This window comes from Myzus persicae, unplaced genomic scaffold, assembly GCF_001856785.1.
Source record: "Myzus persicae strain clone G006 unplaced genomic scaffold, MPER_G0061.0, whole genome shotgun sequence".
NCBI classification, from domain to species: Eukaryota; Metazoa; Arthropoda; class Insecta; order Hemiptera; family Aphididae; genus Myzus; species Myzus persicae.
In genome coordinates, this window is record NW_019102099.1 from 154774 (window position 1) to 173966 (window position 19193).

Sequence of the window (19193 nt, forward strand, 5' to 3'; positions counted from 1 at the left end):
CAGTATTCACCGTAATATAATATTGTATTATCATTGTCGTCGAATTGGACTGCGCGTAGCGTCTGTGTGCCATGTAACTTGGACCAAGGACGATGAAACCGGTTTTTTTCAACCCCCCGACTAGTAGGTATTTATGATTTACGTGCTATACACGGTGGTCGCGCCGGCCGGCCGGCCACTGGAAAATGTGTGTTTCGTTCCCAAACGTGCGTTCTCATCGCCACCTATCGGCGGTTAATAATCGAGCACACATTTTTCCGTTGTAGTAGCGGTATAGTATAACAATATTGTTATAATACCTGCCTATCCCTACGGTGCAATACAACGCTGTCAGTTGTATTTCCAACGCAGTAGAAAGTACCTACGTCCTACCTACTAGAAACGCGTGCGCCTACCATATCATATATATAAGTGAGTACACCTATAGCTTGTATACATATATTATAATATTCTAGTTAAAATTAATTAACATTATTATCATTATTCACTATCGGTTATCAATCGTTTTACTACACGTTACATGCGTAATATACACAACGTATAGTAGGTTTATAATATTGTTATAGTCTTACAACTAGCTTTTATAGAATATAATAATTAAATGCTTCGGGTTCAATATATAATCGATATAATTATAACCGATATCTTATCGATGAATGATTATTACGTTGCCTAATTTAATGTTGGTACTTAAATATTGACCAAGTACTTTAGTCAATAAAATCAACATTTTAATAACACACGGATAGTAGCTGTAAGGATTATTATTACTATCTTATGTACAAATACAACCAATGTCCAACAATCGATAATATTTAATTTTAATTAGATCACTAATTTTCCGGGTGTCTGGTTGTACGTAGAATTGTTGCATTATCCAAGATATTCGGCTTCAAACCGACAAAAGTATTTTTTCACTTTATTTCCTATATCATACTGTGTTGGTAATCATATACGTATATATACACGTAATAGGTACGTATAATAATAATCAAACGTATTGTATTTGGACAAAGTTATCTTTAAACATAGGATGATGCCACATGTTTAATATCTATATGTATGTACAGGGCCGGATTAAGGTTTTTACGGCCCATAGGCTGAAATAAATTTACCGCCTAATTTACATAGGTATTGATATTTTACTAATATCTCAACGTAGTTTCTGGGTCACACCAAAAAAATTTAGCCTCCCTTTAAAATTTGACGCCCTAGGCTTTAGCCTACACAGCTTAAGCGGTAATACGGCCCTGTGTATGTACATTGTACATATATATTTTGCACCTATTGTATCTTATGACATGTGTTGGGTACACACGGCACACGGCTTATAAAGTTGCTAATCATAAAACAAATTCAGTCAACTCTAATACTCTTTTTAATTATGGTACTTAACTAATTTATAAATATACATACATATTAGGGGGGTCATTATTATTATATATACATAAATATATATAGTATGCACTATGTAATACTATATTAAATGATATACCTACAAGAAACTGAAATACGATGAAATTTACCTTGTAGTTTAATAGTTTATACCAGTAGCCAGTAGCCAGTAGGTTAACATCATGTGTATACAAACCTATCGTATATGTACCGAGGTATTTTACAGTTTTATTCATTAAGTAACGAATATAATTGCAAAAGTTGCTACATTTTTTTTAACATCGGAGACCTACATTTTTTTTGTTTTTATTTAAAATTTTAGGTTATATTTCTAATTTATACTTCGTAGAATTATATAGAATTATATAAGTTCTGCATAACGGCTATGGACTATAATTAGGTAAACGAAATAATAATAAACATTATTTTTAATGTAAATAGATTATGACTAGGTATTGTTCAAAAAATATGTTAAGTAAATTTGTAACCATTTATAAGTAGTACCTATTTATTGAAATAATCTTATATATATTGTAATATTTTGAGTATTGATGGCTAAGTGTGGAGGCTTCAGTAGGTTTAGTTTAGTCATCTCAAAGGCCAGTAATTTTTTTAAGACTAACTTTGACTTCACACTTCACTGTTATAACGTGAACCGTGGTTTCTTGAAAACAATCATTTCATGATTTATTGTGGTTTTTAATGTGATGAGTAATGATGTGTGATCGTCGATCGAGTGTTCATATTCGTATAATTAAATGGTTAGTGGTGACTGGTATATTGTATACCATGGGTAGAATTAAGTTGTACTATCTGATATATGACCCTCTAGATTCAGCCAATTTAGAGCTGATATTTTTCAGGAAATCATGGCTCACGGTTCGAATAGTGAATCAGCTAATAACTTACCAATGAAACAAAAGACGAGATTGACATGAGTATACCTACTATAATATTTAAAAAACTCATCAGGGTGAATTTCAGGATTAACAAAAATAATTTGAAACTGCCCCTTTTATTCTTTTCATATTCAGTGGATGCAACCAATATTTTCACTTGATGGCAATTATTTGTTTTAATTGTTGACGTTTATATAAACTATACACTACACAAATCGCTTTGATATTATCTAAGGTCTCCATTTTATTAAACGATGTAAAATAATTTATTCAAAGACTTTACTACAACAGACCCAGTGTTACAAAAACGACAATATACACCTTTCGAATTTAGAGGGTAAAATATTCGAATTCATTTTAATTGCAAGCGAATCTCCTAGTGTGAACACATACACGGGGATGATTTTAAATCACTCCTTATGAAACAACCATATAAGAGTCTCATTCTTTTACTTTTCAAATTCGAGCCGAGTATAATGATAAATTATTTTTATGTTGTTGGCCGCTCCGGAGTTAATTCCAGAAGGTAATTTTCTACAGCGCAGCTTATGTATACGTATATACAAAGTTCTCTTTCCAAAGATTGGGAGGTTGAGAGTACGGTACAATAAAATTTATTTTTCTCTCACATCGCATTCAATAAAAATACCTTATTGTGTATCAATATAATACCTACATTTAAAATGGAAACGCCATATACCCACACGACTACCTACATAATATATGTATACATCACCATGTCCATCGGTATATGTTGCTCAGAACGTTTTATTGTATATAGGTATAAATGATACATAATACAAACGTATATAATAAGCAGAAAAATACGTTTTTAGAGGGTAAGAAAATATAAAATATCTGGGGGTTTTATTATTGTCAGAAAACTACATCCGTTCGAGACAAAAGAGTTTTACCAAACATTTTTAAAACTCGCGTGTCGTATAAAGAAAAAAAACAGTAGTCATACCTTTTGTGCAGGGATTTAAGATGACCTGAAAAATGCTGTATAGGTACATTGTAAATTATATTGTATACCTAAATACAAACCACATCGAATTTCAGATGTGGAGTAAATATTGATTTTGCATTGAGCTGTTTTTAAATATTTCTTTTTAAATTGTATTTAAATAGAAAAAAATTAGAATAATCAAAAACTATTGACAATTGTACTTACCGGTACGTAGGTATTATTCTATTTTGTTGTATGACAAACGTGTCTATATGCAACGATTCATATAATCAGCAGTTGGCACCGTAGTTATTAATTAATGTAAAAACAAATATTTTTATGATTTCCGTTCTAGATCGTTTTTATTATAAACGCTGTCCGTCTTAGACGTTGGTTTCGATGGTGGTTAGACCGTGGAAGGAGATGACACAATATTGATGGTTAAATAGATTTTGTCTAATTGTCAAGGGTACTGTAACGTGAGTTACCAAGTTTTTCATGGGCAATGGGCATACTATACGTTCGACAGGAACGTATAGGTATATTTATATATACTATGTAAAGTGTGAATCATATCCAGAATTATAAGTCACGTGCAATTTAGTAATCGGTGAACTGAATGACAAAAAAAAAACTAATTTATGACAACAATGACTTAATAACTGCAATACTCGCTTTAACACTAATGTCGTCATCCCTAAAATGAATACTGCAGTATTCGCCATTCGAGTAACAAAGCCCTATAGGTATAAATTTATTCAACTTTGTACTATATATAGTTTTAACAGGTGAAAATGTATAAAAAATATATAAATAATGTTTTGTTTCGATAATTTTTATTTATAGATCCATTCCGTTTATTTTTCATATATATTTTTTTATCTTTCTTCTTTTTTATTTTAAAATGAAGTCTCTAAAATACTGTTATAACCTATGTTGTTCGGGTTCATTTTCTAATCTGTCCCATTTTGATTTTCTTAAGCGCTAATAGTGACTATTAAACAATAATACAAATCTGTAACACAAATTCTCTCTTTTCAGCACAAACTCCGCTTTTGAAAAGAGAACCAATGTATATTTAATATATAATATTCTTGTATCAAACTATGTTACTACAAAGTACAAATATAAATTGGGGTCAATAAATATTATAATTATTATGACGGAACGAGGAATACAGACAATACGGTGTCGCCGCGTTTCCTCCGCGATCTCTTCCCGACGACGTAGGTATAGACAGTACCTACTATAGGTATATATAAGAAGTTCCATGTCGATATCCGTTCCGCGGCGTTGTGGTTGTAGACAAAATATAGATATCAGTTTGATAACCAAGGACGGTATCAATATCAAACTACGGATTTTACCGCTTTTAAAATGCAATTTATATTGTAAGGAATACTTTTTTTTTTAATTATCAGACATGCTGAATTTTGTTTTCTCACATTTTTAAATAATCCTTGTATTTTTATCGTAAACCTACAAGTTTGTAGGATATAACAAACTTTAATTTTGTAATATTATTGTTAACTATCATAACTATAGTAAGATAATAAACTGCAAAAGCCTGAGTTATTAGATTGGAGCAATATTGTTCTATAAGTAGCTTCGAAGTCTCTTTAATACTAAGTATTATCCAAAAATACACTTAAAACGGAAACATAATGTAAGCATAATACACACCCTATGTACACAGAAGAGTAGACATGAGTGGTCGAAGTGAACATAAATATAAAATGTTGTGTGTGTGACACGTGTTACGTGTATAGTTGACTACATGGGCAGTAAAATATATTGTATTCGTAGGGTCGAAATATTTTTATGTGGCTTATACGGTCGAGAAATCGTCGAAGAATGTGTACACGCCCATTAGATTCTTTCTCTTGTCAGGAATGTCGTTCTAAAAACGTAAAATATAACAGTTTTGTACAGATAATTTCCAAAATATTCGTCTGGTTTGGATTAAAACGACTGTTACTAATTCGTAGGTACCCAGAATACCTATACCTATATTATATATTTATGATAATTTATAAAAGCCTATGCCGACTACTATAATATTTTATATTTTTATAAGCACATTTTATCTTATACAATATTTATAACTTATATGATATCCTACAAAATACTTAGGAGGCCTCGATGTCCACATTATGTATTGTCTCCGTCTAACATAGCAAACAACCTAAGGCCTAAGGTACATCCCAGTACGGTATATTACAATGGAATTCCTAAAAAAAAAATGTTCTCATTAATTAGAGACTACGGATAAAAAGTCACTGAAAAAATTACTATTAATAGTGTATTGTAATATTACTAATATTCATACAATAAAAAAGTAATAAAAATAGTAATAATAATAATAATTGTTTAGCGTATGTATATTACAATACGCTAGATTAATTATAAAATAACTTTTAATGATCAATTTTGTGTACCTTTCGTTTATTACACTAATAAAAATAAATAAATAATAATAATAATTTTACAAATACTTAAATATAATATATATATTATATCTAATGATAACGACAATGAGTGTATTTTTATTAAGACCTTTATTTTAAATTTTTTTCCCGATTATCATTATTTACTATTATCAACTAGTTTTATGACCTTAAGTTCTTTTCTAGAGCTCCACGAATATGGACAAATTAGAGAATTTCGAAACAGAACATTTCCAAAAAAAATTAAAGAGTAGGTATTCTAAATTAGGAATGTTATTAGAAAATAGATAAGGTAATAAAACGTTATTTTAAATTAAATCGATTTTATAGTATAATAAATTAAGCGAGCCCATTAATATGATGTAGGTACAACATATAGTACGTATCTAATACTTCTATTTTATTACCAAAGACTTAAACATTATAACATAGGCGTACACATTTTAAACTTGGGGAAGCACAAGTTTCCTGTGCACTTTCCGAGTTGCACAAATGCACGTGACTTTTTAATTATTACGTTTGTGTCTTGTACTAGGTATACTGGCACTACTGCTAATAAATCATTATTACTGTCAATGTCATAGTGTTATTTATTTAAAACAAAATAGTTATAACATTTTACTCAAAATTAAAAAATAATTGTATGAATTATTTATACATTCAAACATTTTAAATAATAATATTATAAGTACCTACGTATATTTTGTAGGTATGTATGGAGCCTATATACATACGTGATAATCGTATCTATAGACACAACAAAAGATTTAATTTTTAAATTTAAATTTTAACAAAATGTACCCACTCAAATAATAATAAATCTTAAAAGTAATCATCATTATCATTTAGGTTTACATAAGTTTATAAAATAATTTATAGAGTAAAAATATACATTTGTTTGGGTAATTTTTAGTATGTATATCCGTAAAGGTACCTTTTACGTATAGGTATATTGTGATTAATACACATTCGTAGAATCAATTACATTAAAAAAAAAAAAATTATTTTAAAGTTTATATGTCTGCACTACTATAAACTATTGTACCATAAATAAAAAATAAAAACTGCTGAACAATTTTTTCTAGAAACATTTTTTTATTTTTAACCGAAAATGTAGTTATGTTAATTGCGAATAGACAACGACCTATACATATTTTACCTACCTAATAATATAGGCAATGATTGTTATAAATTACGTACTAATACAATACATTATTAATATTTTGTATGCAATTCAATATAACAATTACAATTATTAAAAGTTTCAAAATAAATAGGTACGTCGAAGGTACCTATTATTATTTATTATATTGTACCCATTATAAAATATATAATTTATAATTTTTTAAATGTATTATACAATAAGTACACGGTGTTCAAATCATATTTTAGTCATTTGGTACGTACCTTTTTTATGTGCACACTAATTATTATAAATATATTTTATTATTGTTGGTCGTTGGATGGCAATTAGTCGTTGGGATATCGGAGGTAAACCGAAACCAGTAGCTATCTATGATACATTGGTAGGTACCTACTGTAGTTAAAAATAATATAACGTTGAGAAAAAAACATTACCTGAAGGCCGGAACGGTCCGCGGGTTGTGTAATTCGTTTAATAATATTATAGAAGAGACGAGTAGGAGTCGCCAGCTCGCCGCCGCCGCCGAAACAAAAGATCAGAGTTCACTAGCAGCTGATAACGAACCTCCGATAGTGAAGCTGATAACGAATAATAAAAAAATAAAAAACTTAACAAACACTGATACCGAGTACAAATTATTTAGAGTTTAGACGTTGCACAAATCTATAACGACTGAAACGTTCTGTGAAATATTTTATCGTCGAAACTTCCTACAACACGACGTTGTCTCATTACTGTACACATGCTTAATATTGTGTACAATGTGCACACGGTTTTTTATTGTAATTTTTTCTCCGGAATAATCATGTGAAAAACGATTAGGCACATTTAGTCCCGCGATACGGACTGGCGGCACCGTCGTCCGGCTCGAACCGAAAACCGATACGACGATTGTGCAGTGTTCCTAGAAAATTTGATGATGATGATGATGGTTACTGAATAATATTTTATCGTGATGATAACACGTAATGAAAAAAGCAATGATATATGTATTTATATCGTTTTGTGACATCCTTACGTCGAACCACGTAGTATTATAATTTTAATATTTTTCTAGTCACTAGTCACGTAGAAAAAAAAAATTCCGAAACCGTTCCAAACGATGTTGGCAAGTTTGAATATTACCTATAATAAAAATAACACTAGTTTAAAATGAACAATTTAGTTCATACCCTGTTCGCAAAAAGTGATCTTGCGTGTGTATTGATTTTTGTTTTTCTCTTTCAGATTTTCCGTTTACTGTGATGTCAAATGGATGTCATGTTCCTTATTGTCATAATTGTGTTGCTGGTGATTGCAGCAATACTGTTTGCGGTGTCCAAAAAGTATGTGGTGGAAAAATTGAAACAAGAAACCAACACCGACTTTCAGAAACTCCAGAAACGTTACTTGACTGTGTACTGCTTGGCATGTTTTGCTGATTGGCTGCAAGGACCGTATGTCTATAAATTGTACAAACAGTACGGTTATAATGAAGGAGAGATCGCTGTCCTTTTCATTACCGGCACAATATCCAACAGTCTATTTGGTACCATTACAGGAGCACTGGCTGACATTTATGGCCGTAAAATGTTATGTATTTCTTATGGTATATTATATTCAGGGTGTTGTATGACAAAAATGTTTGGGAACTTTCAATTATTGCTTGTTGGACGCATGTTAGGAGGTATAAGCACGTCTATTTTGTATTCGGCATTTGACTCGTGGTACATCAATGAGCATATTAACTATTATAAATTGCCAGAAGAGTGGTTGAATAGTACATTTGCCAAAGCAACTTTTTTTAACGCTACACTTGCCATACTAGCTGGATTGTTGTCTTACTTCTTAGTGAGCGTGTTAGAATATGGACCTGTTGCTCCTTTTATAATGGCCATTCCATTTCTCATAACTTCTACCATTTATGTTATCTCTGTGATAAATGAGCACTATATTCGCAACACAAAGTCGGCTTCTGCGTCAGTGAAAAAAGCTGTTATTCTGTGGATGACAAATAAAAATATCTTCACCCTTAGTGTGGTTCAGTCCTTGTATGAAGGTGTCATGTACTTGTTCATATATATTTGGACCCCTACATTTGACGTGTTAAAAGATTCAAAACCACCGTTGGGGCTAGTATTTTCAAGTTTTATGTTAGCTCTGATGATAGGTTCAAAAATATATTCAATATTATTGGGAAATAGTTCTTTAGATTCAAAAAAACAACTGCAGCTTGCTACATTTATAGCAAGCTTATCATTTTTAATTTGTGCCTTGACAATATCAAACATATTTATTGATTACAATGGCCAACGAAAATACTATAAAGTAATGACTTGTTACTTTTTTTTCTTATTGTTTGAAATTTCTATTGGTATGTACTTGCCATCTATGACATACTTAAAGAGTCAAGTAATACCAGAAAAGATAAGAGTTACCATATCAAATGTCATTAAAATACCTAGTAATCTTTTCATCTGCTTGGCTCTTTTATGGATATATTTTAAGGAACCAAAAGAGAAAAATATAGTACAAATCGAAGAGAATCAAGAACCTGATGTAGATTTTATTTTTACAATTTTTGTTGTATGTTTTATTGCTACATTTGTTACATTTATATTTTCTAAAATATTTTCCAAGTTCCATACTGAAACGTACAAAGACATAATTAAACGTCATGAAATTGAAATATAAATATGTTAATAAGAATATAATATAATATATATTCATCTAATATATAATACTATGTATACCTAATTAGGTACTGATTACTAATTTTACAGTGCATGAATTTAATATTATGTACCTACTTAATTTATGTTAAGTGCTTATTATTTTTGAATTTTTCTTTTATGTTAACACCAAATTTAAGTATCATATAATGATCCATAGCTGATTTATAAACATGTTTATTTGTCAGAAAATTTTCTAATTCTAAGCTGGGACTGCTAATAACAAAACATAAATGTCATAACTTATGTGTTAGTAGGTATCTGTTAATAGTAAATATGAAATTGATTACCAATGTATATGTTCTAATCTGTGTATTAATTATTGACTAGTTAGAAATTTAATTAAATAACCTAAAATAGAAAAACCAATTCTCTATAGATTTATGTTTGTGAATTTTTCAGCTCAATAAATTTGTTATAATAATTTTAATAATTTGTTGCAAATATATTATATAATATTACTATTAAAACATTTAGAAATATTATGTAATAGACACTTCTTATTATTATCAACTTTGTTACAACTTATATTATAATGTTAAAATATTTGTTTTTGGTTCCAATACATCTTCAATTGTTTAAGCCTGGTCCACACTATGTTTCTCATGATAGCTACGCTCACGCTTTCACAATAATTTAATAGTAACTACCATTGGAGGATCTGGCTTTATTGTTATTCATTAATTTAATATTGTATTATGCCACTGTGACTTAAAATTGTTGAAACAATACAATTGTAAAAATGTTTTTTTTTTATTTACTATTTCTTATACTACAACGAGTACACATATACTTGACATATATTTATACAAAATACATATTTAAAAAAATATTTGCCAAAATATTGTTTTTGCTTATTATTTATTAGTTTTAACTTAAATATATATTTAATTTGATAGTAGAAAAAATAGTTTTTTAGAAAACTCAAATAGATTTAAGAAACTGAACTTCTGAACTACTGAAGATATCTAGATTTGAACTTTATAGTAAATTTGTCTATGTCCCATGCACTTGGATATTTTATGATGACAGAAATAATTTTAATTTCCTTACTGGGATATAAAAAAATGTAAACAAAACATAAATTTGTTGGTAATGTTTAAATGTATAATCACATGACTCAGTACTCAAAGTTTGATAAAACTTAAGATATTAACTAACATTTACTTCATACATTACTATGATGTTTAGCTTAAGATAAAATTCCCTTAACCTTTAAATAGGAATACCTGTTCCAGACCCCATAGAGTCCATGTTTCTGTGCATTGTATACATAGCATACCTATCCTACCCATCAACGATTAAATACAAATTTATTATTTATCTTTTAAATATAAATCTATAAGTATATTTAAAAAAAAAAACGTTTCAAGTAATTTTAAATACTGATTTTCCAAGCAATTTCTTTTATGTAATATATTTATAAATATTTTATACTATTCATAAATATTTATTTAATTGAGTGGAGACAAAGTCAACAGATAGATATTTGTATAAATTGGTATTAGACTTGCATAAATAACTATATTTTTAGGGTTTGTATTTTAGATTCTGAATGGAGCTATATGTGTATTGATTTTAGTAATTTATAATAGGTAGTGACATAATGTGTGTTTCTTCTTTTTGTGTGTGCATACATGATAAATTGTCAAAAAAAAACTATTACAGCTTTAATTTCCAACTTTGAGAGTGGTTCCTGATAATAAATTGGATTTAATCGGTACTTTTAATTGGTTAAATAATAAAATTCCCAGTAATTTTCAAAAAAGTGGGGATTCAAAAAATAATAATTAAAGAAAAACCAGAATTTTAACAAAATTTATTTGGGTTTAATGCAAAGTTCCTTATAAGTTGTTATAATAGCAGTTAATAAATATTAAAGAACCACAGGCACAATTTTTTTCTATAAGTGTATTTAAAGTTAAAATTATAAAAACATTTATAAAAATCTCGAAAATATTCATATTATTTTGTAGTTATAAAATTATAAAATATTCAATTTTTATAGCTAAGAATTAAAAATCTGAAACAAGAATTCTCATTAATAGTTCATACTGAAATCAAAAATATGTAGTTACAAACGTAGTTTTTTTTACATAATATATTTTAAGTTTAAATTTGGACGAAATTAGGTACTCATTAACGTTTAAAACCAAAAATAACAATTTTAGAATTTTTGTTGTCTTTTAAAAATATTATTCTATAATTCGTGGATACTTGAGATTTTTAAAGAACATTATTGTATTGTAAATAGTTTACACACAAAAACCTTTTCAAATGTATTTTTTTTTGGCAAAAGTTAATCTACTGTAGTACTAATATCTACCTAATAGTAAAGTACCTACCTAAATTACTTTAATCATCATAATATCATAAAATGTACTCAGGCTGACAGACCGTCTTCGCTCAAAATCGTTTTTCGTTTGCGCAATGATTTATCATTCAATTAAAATTTAACACATCCTTTTCAGTGACCCACAAGACCCCTATTATTATTATAATTATTATTATTATACTATAATAGTACAGCATAGCGGAACCTACTCACTTGCCCACCGTTTCAAGTATAAAATAACAATAAGTATAAGTATTTTTCAAATGTGTTTCCTAAATGTAATTAGTATGGCTGTATGGCCTTCCCATCTACCTGTAAATTGTACCTAAATGACACTTAAATATTAAAATTTAAAATATAATAGGTACCTAGTGGTAGGTATCTATGTTATTGAATGGATAGAATTGGAGGACTTATAGAATTTTATTTCTGGATGAGGTTAGGTGTGGTGAAATTTTAAAATATTTTATGGCTATATTACGTGTTTTAATTTTTAGTTTCGACCATTGAATCTGACGTTTTTAGTCTTGAGGAGAGGAAGTTGAATAATTAATAAGAATCTTAAAATGTCCCATGAAAAGTGATAGGATAGTTTGGTTTGAGGTAAGGTCACTGACCATCAAACCCTTCCAGCTTTAATGGGTGAAGGTAAAAAGGTATATAAGGTTAATTTATAATGCAAAAAATACATAGGTACTATTGAATCTTATTAAGTTTCATTTTAAAGGTACCTAACACGTAACACACATTTTTCAAAGCGAGTTACGACCAATCCGTAGTCAAGCTTTTGTGTTCTAAATGTTGAAAAATATATACATACTACATAGGCACAAGGCACATCGCACATAGCTAAATTATCTATTTGCTTTAAGTTGTACCTCATAATCATAAATGTAAATACCAATTAATTACCTATTTATTCGCTGTGTCAGATCAAAATATGTTCTATAAATAATCGACTTGACTTAAGCTATAGCCTATAATATGCAATATATATGTTCACATATTGTGAACTTAAAATCAAACAGAAATGACCCTGCGCAATTCTAGGTGACGACTGACAAGCGCCCCCCGGTCTTATATTACGTTACTTACAATTTACAAGCGTAAACGTTTGTTTATTTTGGAAAAATATATTATGTTTAGGGTTTACCATCGTTAAATATAGTTTTTGTCTGCGATAGCCATTGGACATTTACGGCTATACCTATGTTTACTTTTATGGTATAGATACATTACCTACACACAGAATGGCAACTGATATTTCCTAATTTCCTATAACAGATTTTCATGATATAAAAAACCGAAAATAAATTGATATTTTATATAATTATATTACATATCAAAGTAGTAAAGTGTGTTATATCATAAATCTTTTAATAAATCAATAATATATATTTGTGTAAAATATAAAATATATAAACCTACACTAAGTTGATTAATCATTAAATGATAAAAAATATATATATTTAAATAACAAATTGGTTCAATAATTGTATTTTCATAAAAATATGAGAGATAAACTCAATATTTCAATACGTCATATAGCTCATATAGCTGGTTATAGTCTTACCTATGCAAATAAACTATACCTATAGTTATAGTATTATAGATTATTTGTATGTCTAGTATTAATTATTAAAATAATTATATAGCTTCCGAGCGCGATGCTTCGTATTGTAAACTGTTGTTGGTCCTGCAGACAGGCGCAACTTTGGGGCAAATACACACTTCTTTTAAGTCCAACACTATACAAGCACCATCCCACTAAGGTCAATATTAGAGTTACTTGATATATAATAACAAACTGAAAGATGAGAACATTATTTGTATCGTATATATAGCCATATAGGCACATAAATACATAATATAGCAATGAATACATTTACCGAAAACACTATTCATCTCAAATGTTTCTATATGTCATACCTGCTATGTGTTAACAATATTAAACTATAACTTGAACAGTTCCTGAGTTTCCCACTAAAAATTGCCAGTTGAAAGAAATGTCTGTTATGCCTTGTAGGGTTTGTTTCTGTAATTAAAAAATTAATAACTGTAAAGACATAAATCAGTATTGTGTAAACGGAAAATTGGTACGGTTATTGTGATTTGCACAAAAGAAATTAAAAAGGCGGAATATTGGTACTATAAAATATATTGTTTTCAGTGGTTCAAAAAATTAAATAAAAATAAATATATGTTTAAAAAAACATATGTCTACCTATATAAGTATCAAAAATTAACATGCAGTTACAATAAAAATAGTTCACAATATTTCACAATAATTTCCCTATAGTATTTAAAAAAATGTCCATTGTAATTTCTCTATTTACGTAACTGGTAATTATTTAATGGAGACAATTAAAAAAATACTAATATTAATTTAATATTAAAAATAACCATCCAACCAGAAATATTGTGCATGATGGATTTGACTTGAAATTTCTCGTGTGTCTAAGGCTCTTATTTTATATTATGTTTAATAACAAATATTTCGCCAATTTTATTATTTGAAGTGTGATTATGTGGCATTATATTTGAATAGTTTATGTACTGAAATAAAATTAATGATTTCACCTTATATAATACATTACAATACTTACAATAATATAAATTATTACTAATTTAAAACTTACGGGTTTAATTAAATTCGTTGTAATTTTTTACGGACATTTTAATGTTGTATTTCCTGAACATTTCCACCGAATAGTATTATAAATTTTTCTTAAAATTACATACGAATAATTCTCGCACTGCAGTAATTAGTAATTCATTTCACTTTACAGTTTTAAAACTTTCCATTATGACAAAATTAAAAATGATGGACAAGTGGCAATAAGTTGAACGTTGCAGTTGTACTATAGGTAGCATGAAACCCTTTATTCATCGTTGTCAATATTGTCATTTGTAGTTGTATAGATTAGATTAATACTTCCCTACGATATCATGTATTACTTATCTAATGTGTAGATGTCTTAAGATTTTTTTTTTATAGTTTAAGAAACCCTGGTTTGTAACGCCTGTATCAACTACCAATTTTCCGACAGTCAAATTATCACCAAATATTTATACTAAGATTCCTTAGGCATTGATTTGACTAGAGTGAAACACGTTCCAGTAAATTACCTTGTATTCTTTGTTTAACATAATTTTAATTCTATACTAATTTCGGTAAAAAAGAAGATAAATCAAATGTTTTGTGTTAATTTCCAACAAAAGATCAAAGATACATAACTAAAATGATAGGGATTGCAAACTATATTGATACTATACTAGTCTATAAATAGGTATACTAGGTACAATAGGTACATACTATTTGTATCTGCTTGTTGCTTATCAAATAAATACTCGGGGAATTGTAGCTCTGCTGTGCATAGTAGATTTCTAGTATACCCTGAGCAGGTGACTGTAATGGATGTATCAAATATTTGAATTTGACTTAAATAATTGAATATACGAGTATCCTCGTATCTTAGTGATGACAGACGATTGTGAGCCAGGATTATAACTACAAGAATATTTCATAACTAAATTATATTACTGTAGGTATTAGTTATTTTTCTATCCTTTTAATATGATATAGGTTCAATTAGGTTTTAACTAGAATTATTGCCAAAATATCACGTGTAGTTTATAAGTCAATGCCGATATACTGTAGAATGGCGTGAATAGGTTCGCGATATAAATAGCTTAAAATTAGACTAAATATTTAAAATAATTAACTACTGTATATAAAAAATGATAATTTCTTAGGCATTTGGGTATCAGCTACCTAACAGTAAAATATTTAAAATGTCTACTATTTATATTAATTTGTCTTAATTATAATTTATAAGTAAACCTAAACACTAATTACTTAAGGAAAATTGTTATTGTACGTTTGATTAACTAATTTTGACAACATTTGAAGCTTATAAAAATAAATGTGACTACATTTCAAAAATTCTATAACTGCTTTGTATGAAAAACTTTTGAGGACCTACTACCTAGTACATTTTCAAGTTCACTGACCTCCAAAATAAGCTGGCAAGTGGTAACACTTTGCTGTATATTAGGTGTCTATAGAGAAGTTACTGTACTAGCTGTGTTAAATTGTAATTCAATGATATGAAATCATTGTATCCGAAAAACGATTCTAAGCGAAAACTGTCTGTCAGCCTATAATATTATTAAGTATATTTTATGATATTATTATATTGTGAATAAAATAATTTATTTTTCTATTATTTAGCCATAAGTACTACGCAATAGGTTAAATTAATTATTTCCTAAAAGTTGCATTTAAAAAGGTCGTTGCATACTTGTGTGTGTAAAAAAATAATATATTTTCCAATCTTAGATAAAGAAAGACATTTTTATGAATTTTTAATTAAAATAATTTGCGAATTTTCGCGATTTTCATAATTTTGTCAAAATATTTACTTCACTCTCTAACCTAACCTATTATATTAAATTTTCAAGCTTTTTGACGGAACAAATATTTTTTTATGAACAATAATTTAAAAAACTAATACAATAAATTTTTTTATACCTATATAAATAGCTCAAAAAGAATAAAAAAATGTTGATAGTGTATTGAAAATGTTAATAACTACAATTTTTATAACTGTAATTTATTTAATTTTTTTTATAGTTATACGTTTTTCCATAATAATTTGTTGTCTTTCCCGACGATTTTGAAAACTTCTAATCACTTATTTTACACTCCGAATACACTTTCCCATTAGAAAAGTTACTGAAGTTGATAATCGAAGCATTATATATTTCGATCACTTATCGTTTACTAAACATAGACAAAAAAACACACTACACACACCCATCATTGTAAAATCAATACAATCGCTGCTCTCAGAAACTAAAAAAAAAATAGAACATTTCAAATGTGCAAAAAAAAAAGGAATAGCCAAACCATTGTAAGTTATATCATGTATTTAAACAGGTGAACATTTCAAGTCTTTAAGGTTATTTCTTTATGAATAATTATAGGTACATAAAAAAAGATAGATTTTGTAGTATTGATTTACTTTTATTTTCATTTCAATATTAATATTTACGTATAAAACCATAAAAACCAAAAATTTGAAAAAATGTTTTACTTGATGAACTATTTTTAAATCACCTGAGAAAAGCTAAGTTATTTCAACTGTAAATTATACTAGTTAAGGTCAAAAGTTGGGACAGTTGGGTTGAGAATGAAGTAACTAGTCAAGCTAAAAAGTTTAAAAAAATTTAACTTTTGTACTTAATTTTAACGTTTAAACAAGTCAATGATCACCTTTTCGCGTATTTAAACGTCGAACATTAAAATTTTGATCAAAAAAGTTTCGTGTTATAGTTTTATAGTGTTATGGTAGGTATTATTTTTTCGGTCAAATCGGTAAATCGTATTTTTTTCATTTTGGCCGAAACTATTATATAGGTGTTGTAGAACATATACAGGCTAGCACATATAAATATATCACGTATAAACAGAGAGGCGGCGCGCAGGCGTCTACTGTCTTGCTAACGAAAAGTCCGTCAAAGGCACATCGAGCGCGCCGCCGCGCGTAAAGGTCTACATGCCGCAGCAGAGCAGGGCGCGGTGCAGCTAAAAAAGAAACGGAGGGGGAGGAATTGCCATAGCCGGAAAGGGTAGATTTAAGGGTGGCAGAGAGTGGGGGGAGGGGTATAACGTGTACATCTGCAGCGGTATATGTAGAAAGTATAATTTGTACAGGGTGAACTTTTTTTCGTGAATTCAGAACAGAACCTCGAGGTACTAATACATAATAGTATTGCACAGGCTGCGGGAAGTCTACCGAATACTTCTTCTATGCGCCTATTTTGTATACCACTGATGATTTTCAAAACCGTTTAAGGGCATAATCAAAACCGTGCTAACTTTCATTGATGCCCCTTTCGAACATACATATCTTTGAACATTTGCCACCTTAGGACACTTGCCCCATTTTAAAAATGTAAAATACCCGAACATGGTAAAAAAAATCCTAGTTTCCGTCGAAAGGATTTTGTTACAATTTAATAAATCCTATAATAGGTAAAATATTACAAACTGTATAGAATGATTTTGTTTAATAGGTACCTATTTGAAATGTGGACAATTTTTTTGTACAACAAATTTTTGAAATTGGTTTTTGACAAAATCGAATATAATATTTTAACAAAAAATAGCAATAATAGTTGATTTTTCAAGTCAAGCATGAATATTAATTACAGGGACTTGATATTTTCCACCATTGGGTATACTACAGGACATGATATAAAGCATAGGTTTTATAATTTTCTATATACACTAGTTAGGTTATGTTAAATTATTTATAGTCTAATGTATATTGTGCTCATGTGTAAACATAAATACACGAAGGATTTTTATTAAATTCATACAACAGTTTATTTGTTACATTGACATTATAAGTACCTAGTTCCGGACTTTCGGGGCAAAGGCTAAAAAAAAAATATCGGTTCCAAAAAACAGATCAAAATATAATCCAATTTATAAATATTCAATCATGATAAGAATTTAATACTAATAATAATATTATTAATCGCACTACTATTAAATATTATTACAAGCTATATAAAAAAAAATTGCATGGACCATAAGAATGGATAAGTGTATCTGATTGACTGATTATAATATTGAGTATATATTAATCACTATACTATTTTCTTATGGCTGTGTGCCTGTGTATATATAGTCATTGATATAATATGACTTATGGACTATATTGACTTAGGGATAATGGGAAATTGTATAGAAATCTATAAACCAATTCAACTGAATACTGATACATTTATTGTCAAATGTCGCATCTCTTATTTTCTCTCAATATTAGTTTCTTTATCGTTCAGGAACTCCTGTCGTCGAACTGTCGTTCATCTCCACGGTATGTTGGCCTAAAAGGGTCTTATGAATTATAATATGTCTATGGTTTATTGAATATTTGAGCATAGAAATAATTCCGACCCTTATGTACACAATGTAATATGTTTAAAATGAAAGCTTGTACTTGTCTTCGAGTCTTCGACTTATATCATAACAACAATATCATAGTACATTTGTAAACAGGTACTATTAAGCATTATTTTATTTCATGTGACATCGCAGTGAATAATATTATATTATCTCACGCGGTCGGCATATATTATTATATCACGTCTTGTGCGCGTTTCCGCGTGACACGAACATACCTATAATTAATATAGTGATCGGCGGCGGTCGAAAAACTACGTTAACCCTCCACAACGGCTGCGGGACGGGGACTTAAGTGTACATTTTAATGCCTATTTATTATTTACGACTACCTACC

The 19193-nt window shown here is 28.8% G+C and overlaps 1 protein-coding gene across 4 annotated transcripts; it reads left to right on the forward strand.

Moving 5' to 3' along the window:
* Nucleotides 1-297: 297 nt before the first annotated feature.
* LOC111031267 (molybdate-anion transporter-like) lies at nt 298-10387 on the forward strand. Of its 4 annotated transcripts, XM_022311142.1 has the most exons (3): nt 7437-7799; nt 7892-7942; nt 8062-10387. In XM_022311142.1, the coding sequence occupies exon 3, from the start codon at nt 8086-8088 to the stop codon at nt 9505-9507; it is 1422 nt and encodes a 473-aa protein (XP_022166834.1). In that variant the 5' UTR covers nt 7437-7799; nt 7892-7942; nt 8062-8085; the 3' UTR covers nt 9508-10387. The 4 variants fall into 4 exon arrangements, with proteins under 4 accessions (XP_022166835.1, XP_022166834.1, XP_022166833.1 ...); XM_022311143.1 differs by lacking the exons at nt 7437-7799; nt 7892-7942 and adding an exon at nt 298-411; XM_022311141.1 differs by having other exon boundaries at nt 7437-7942.
* The last annotated feature ends 8806 nt before the right edge of the window (nt 10388-19193 follow it).

What these genes read in the sequence shown, in the direction of transcription:
- LOC111031267 (XM_022311143.1), top strand. Translation starts at nt 8,086, where the DNA reads ATGGATGTCATGTTCCTTATTGTCATAATTGTGTTGCTGGTGATTGCA.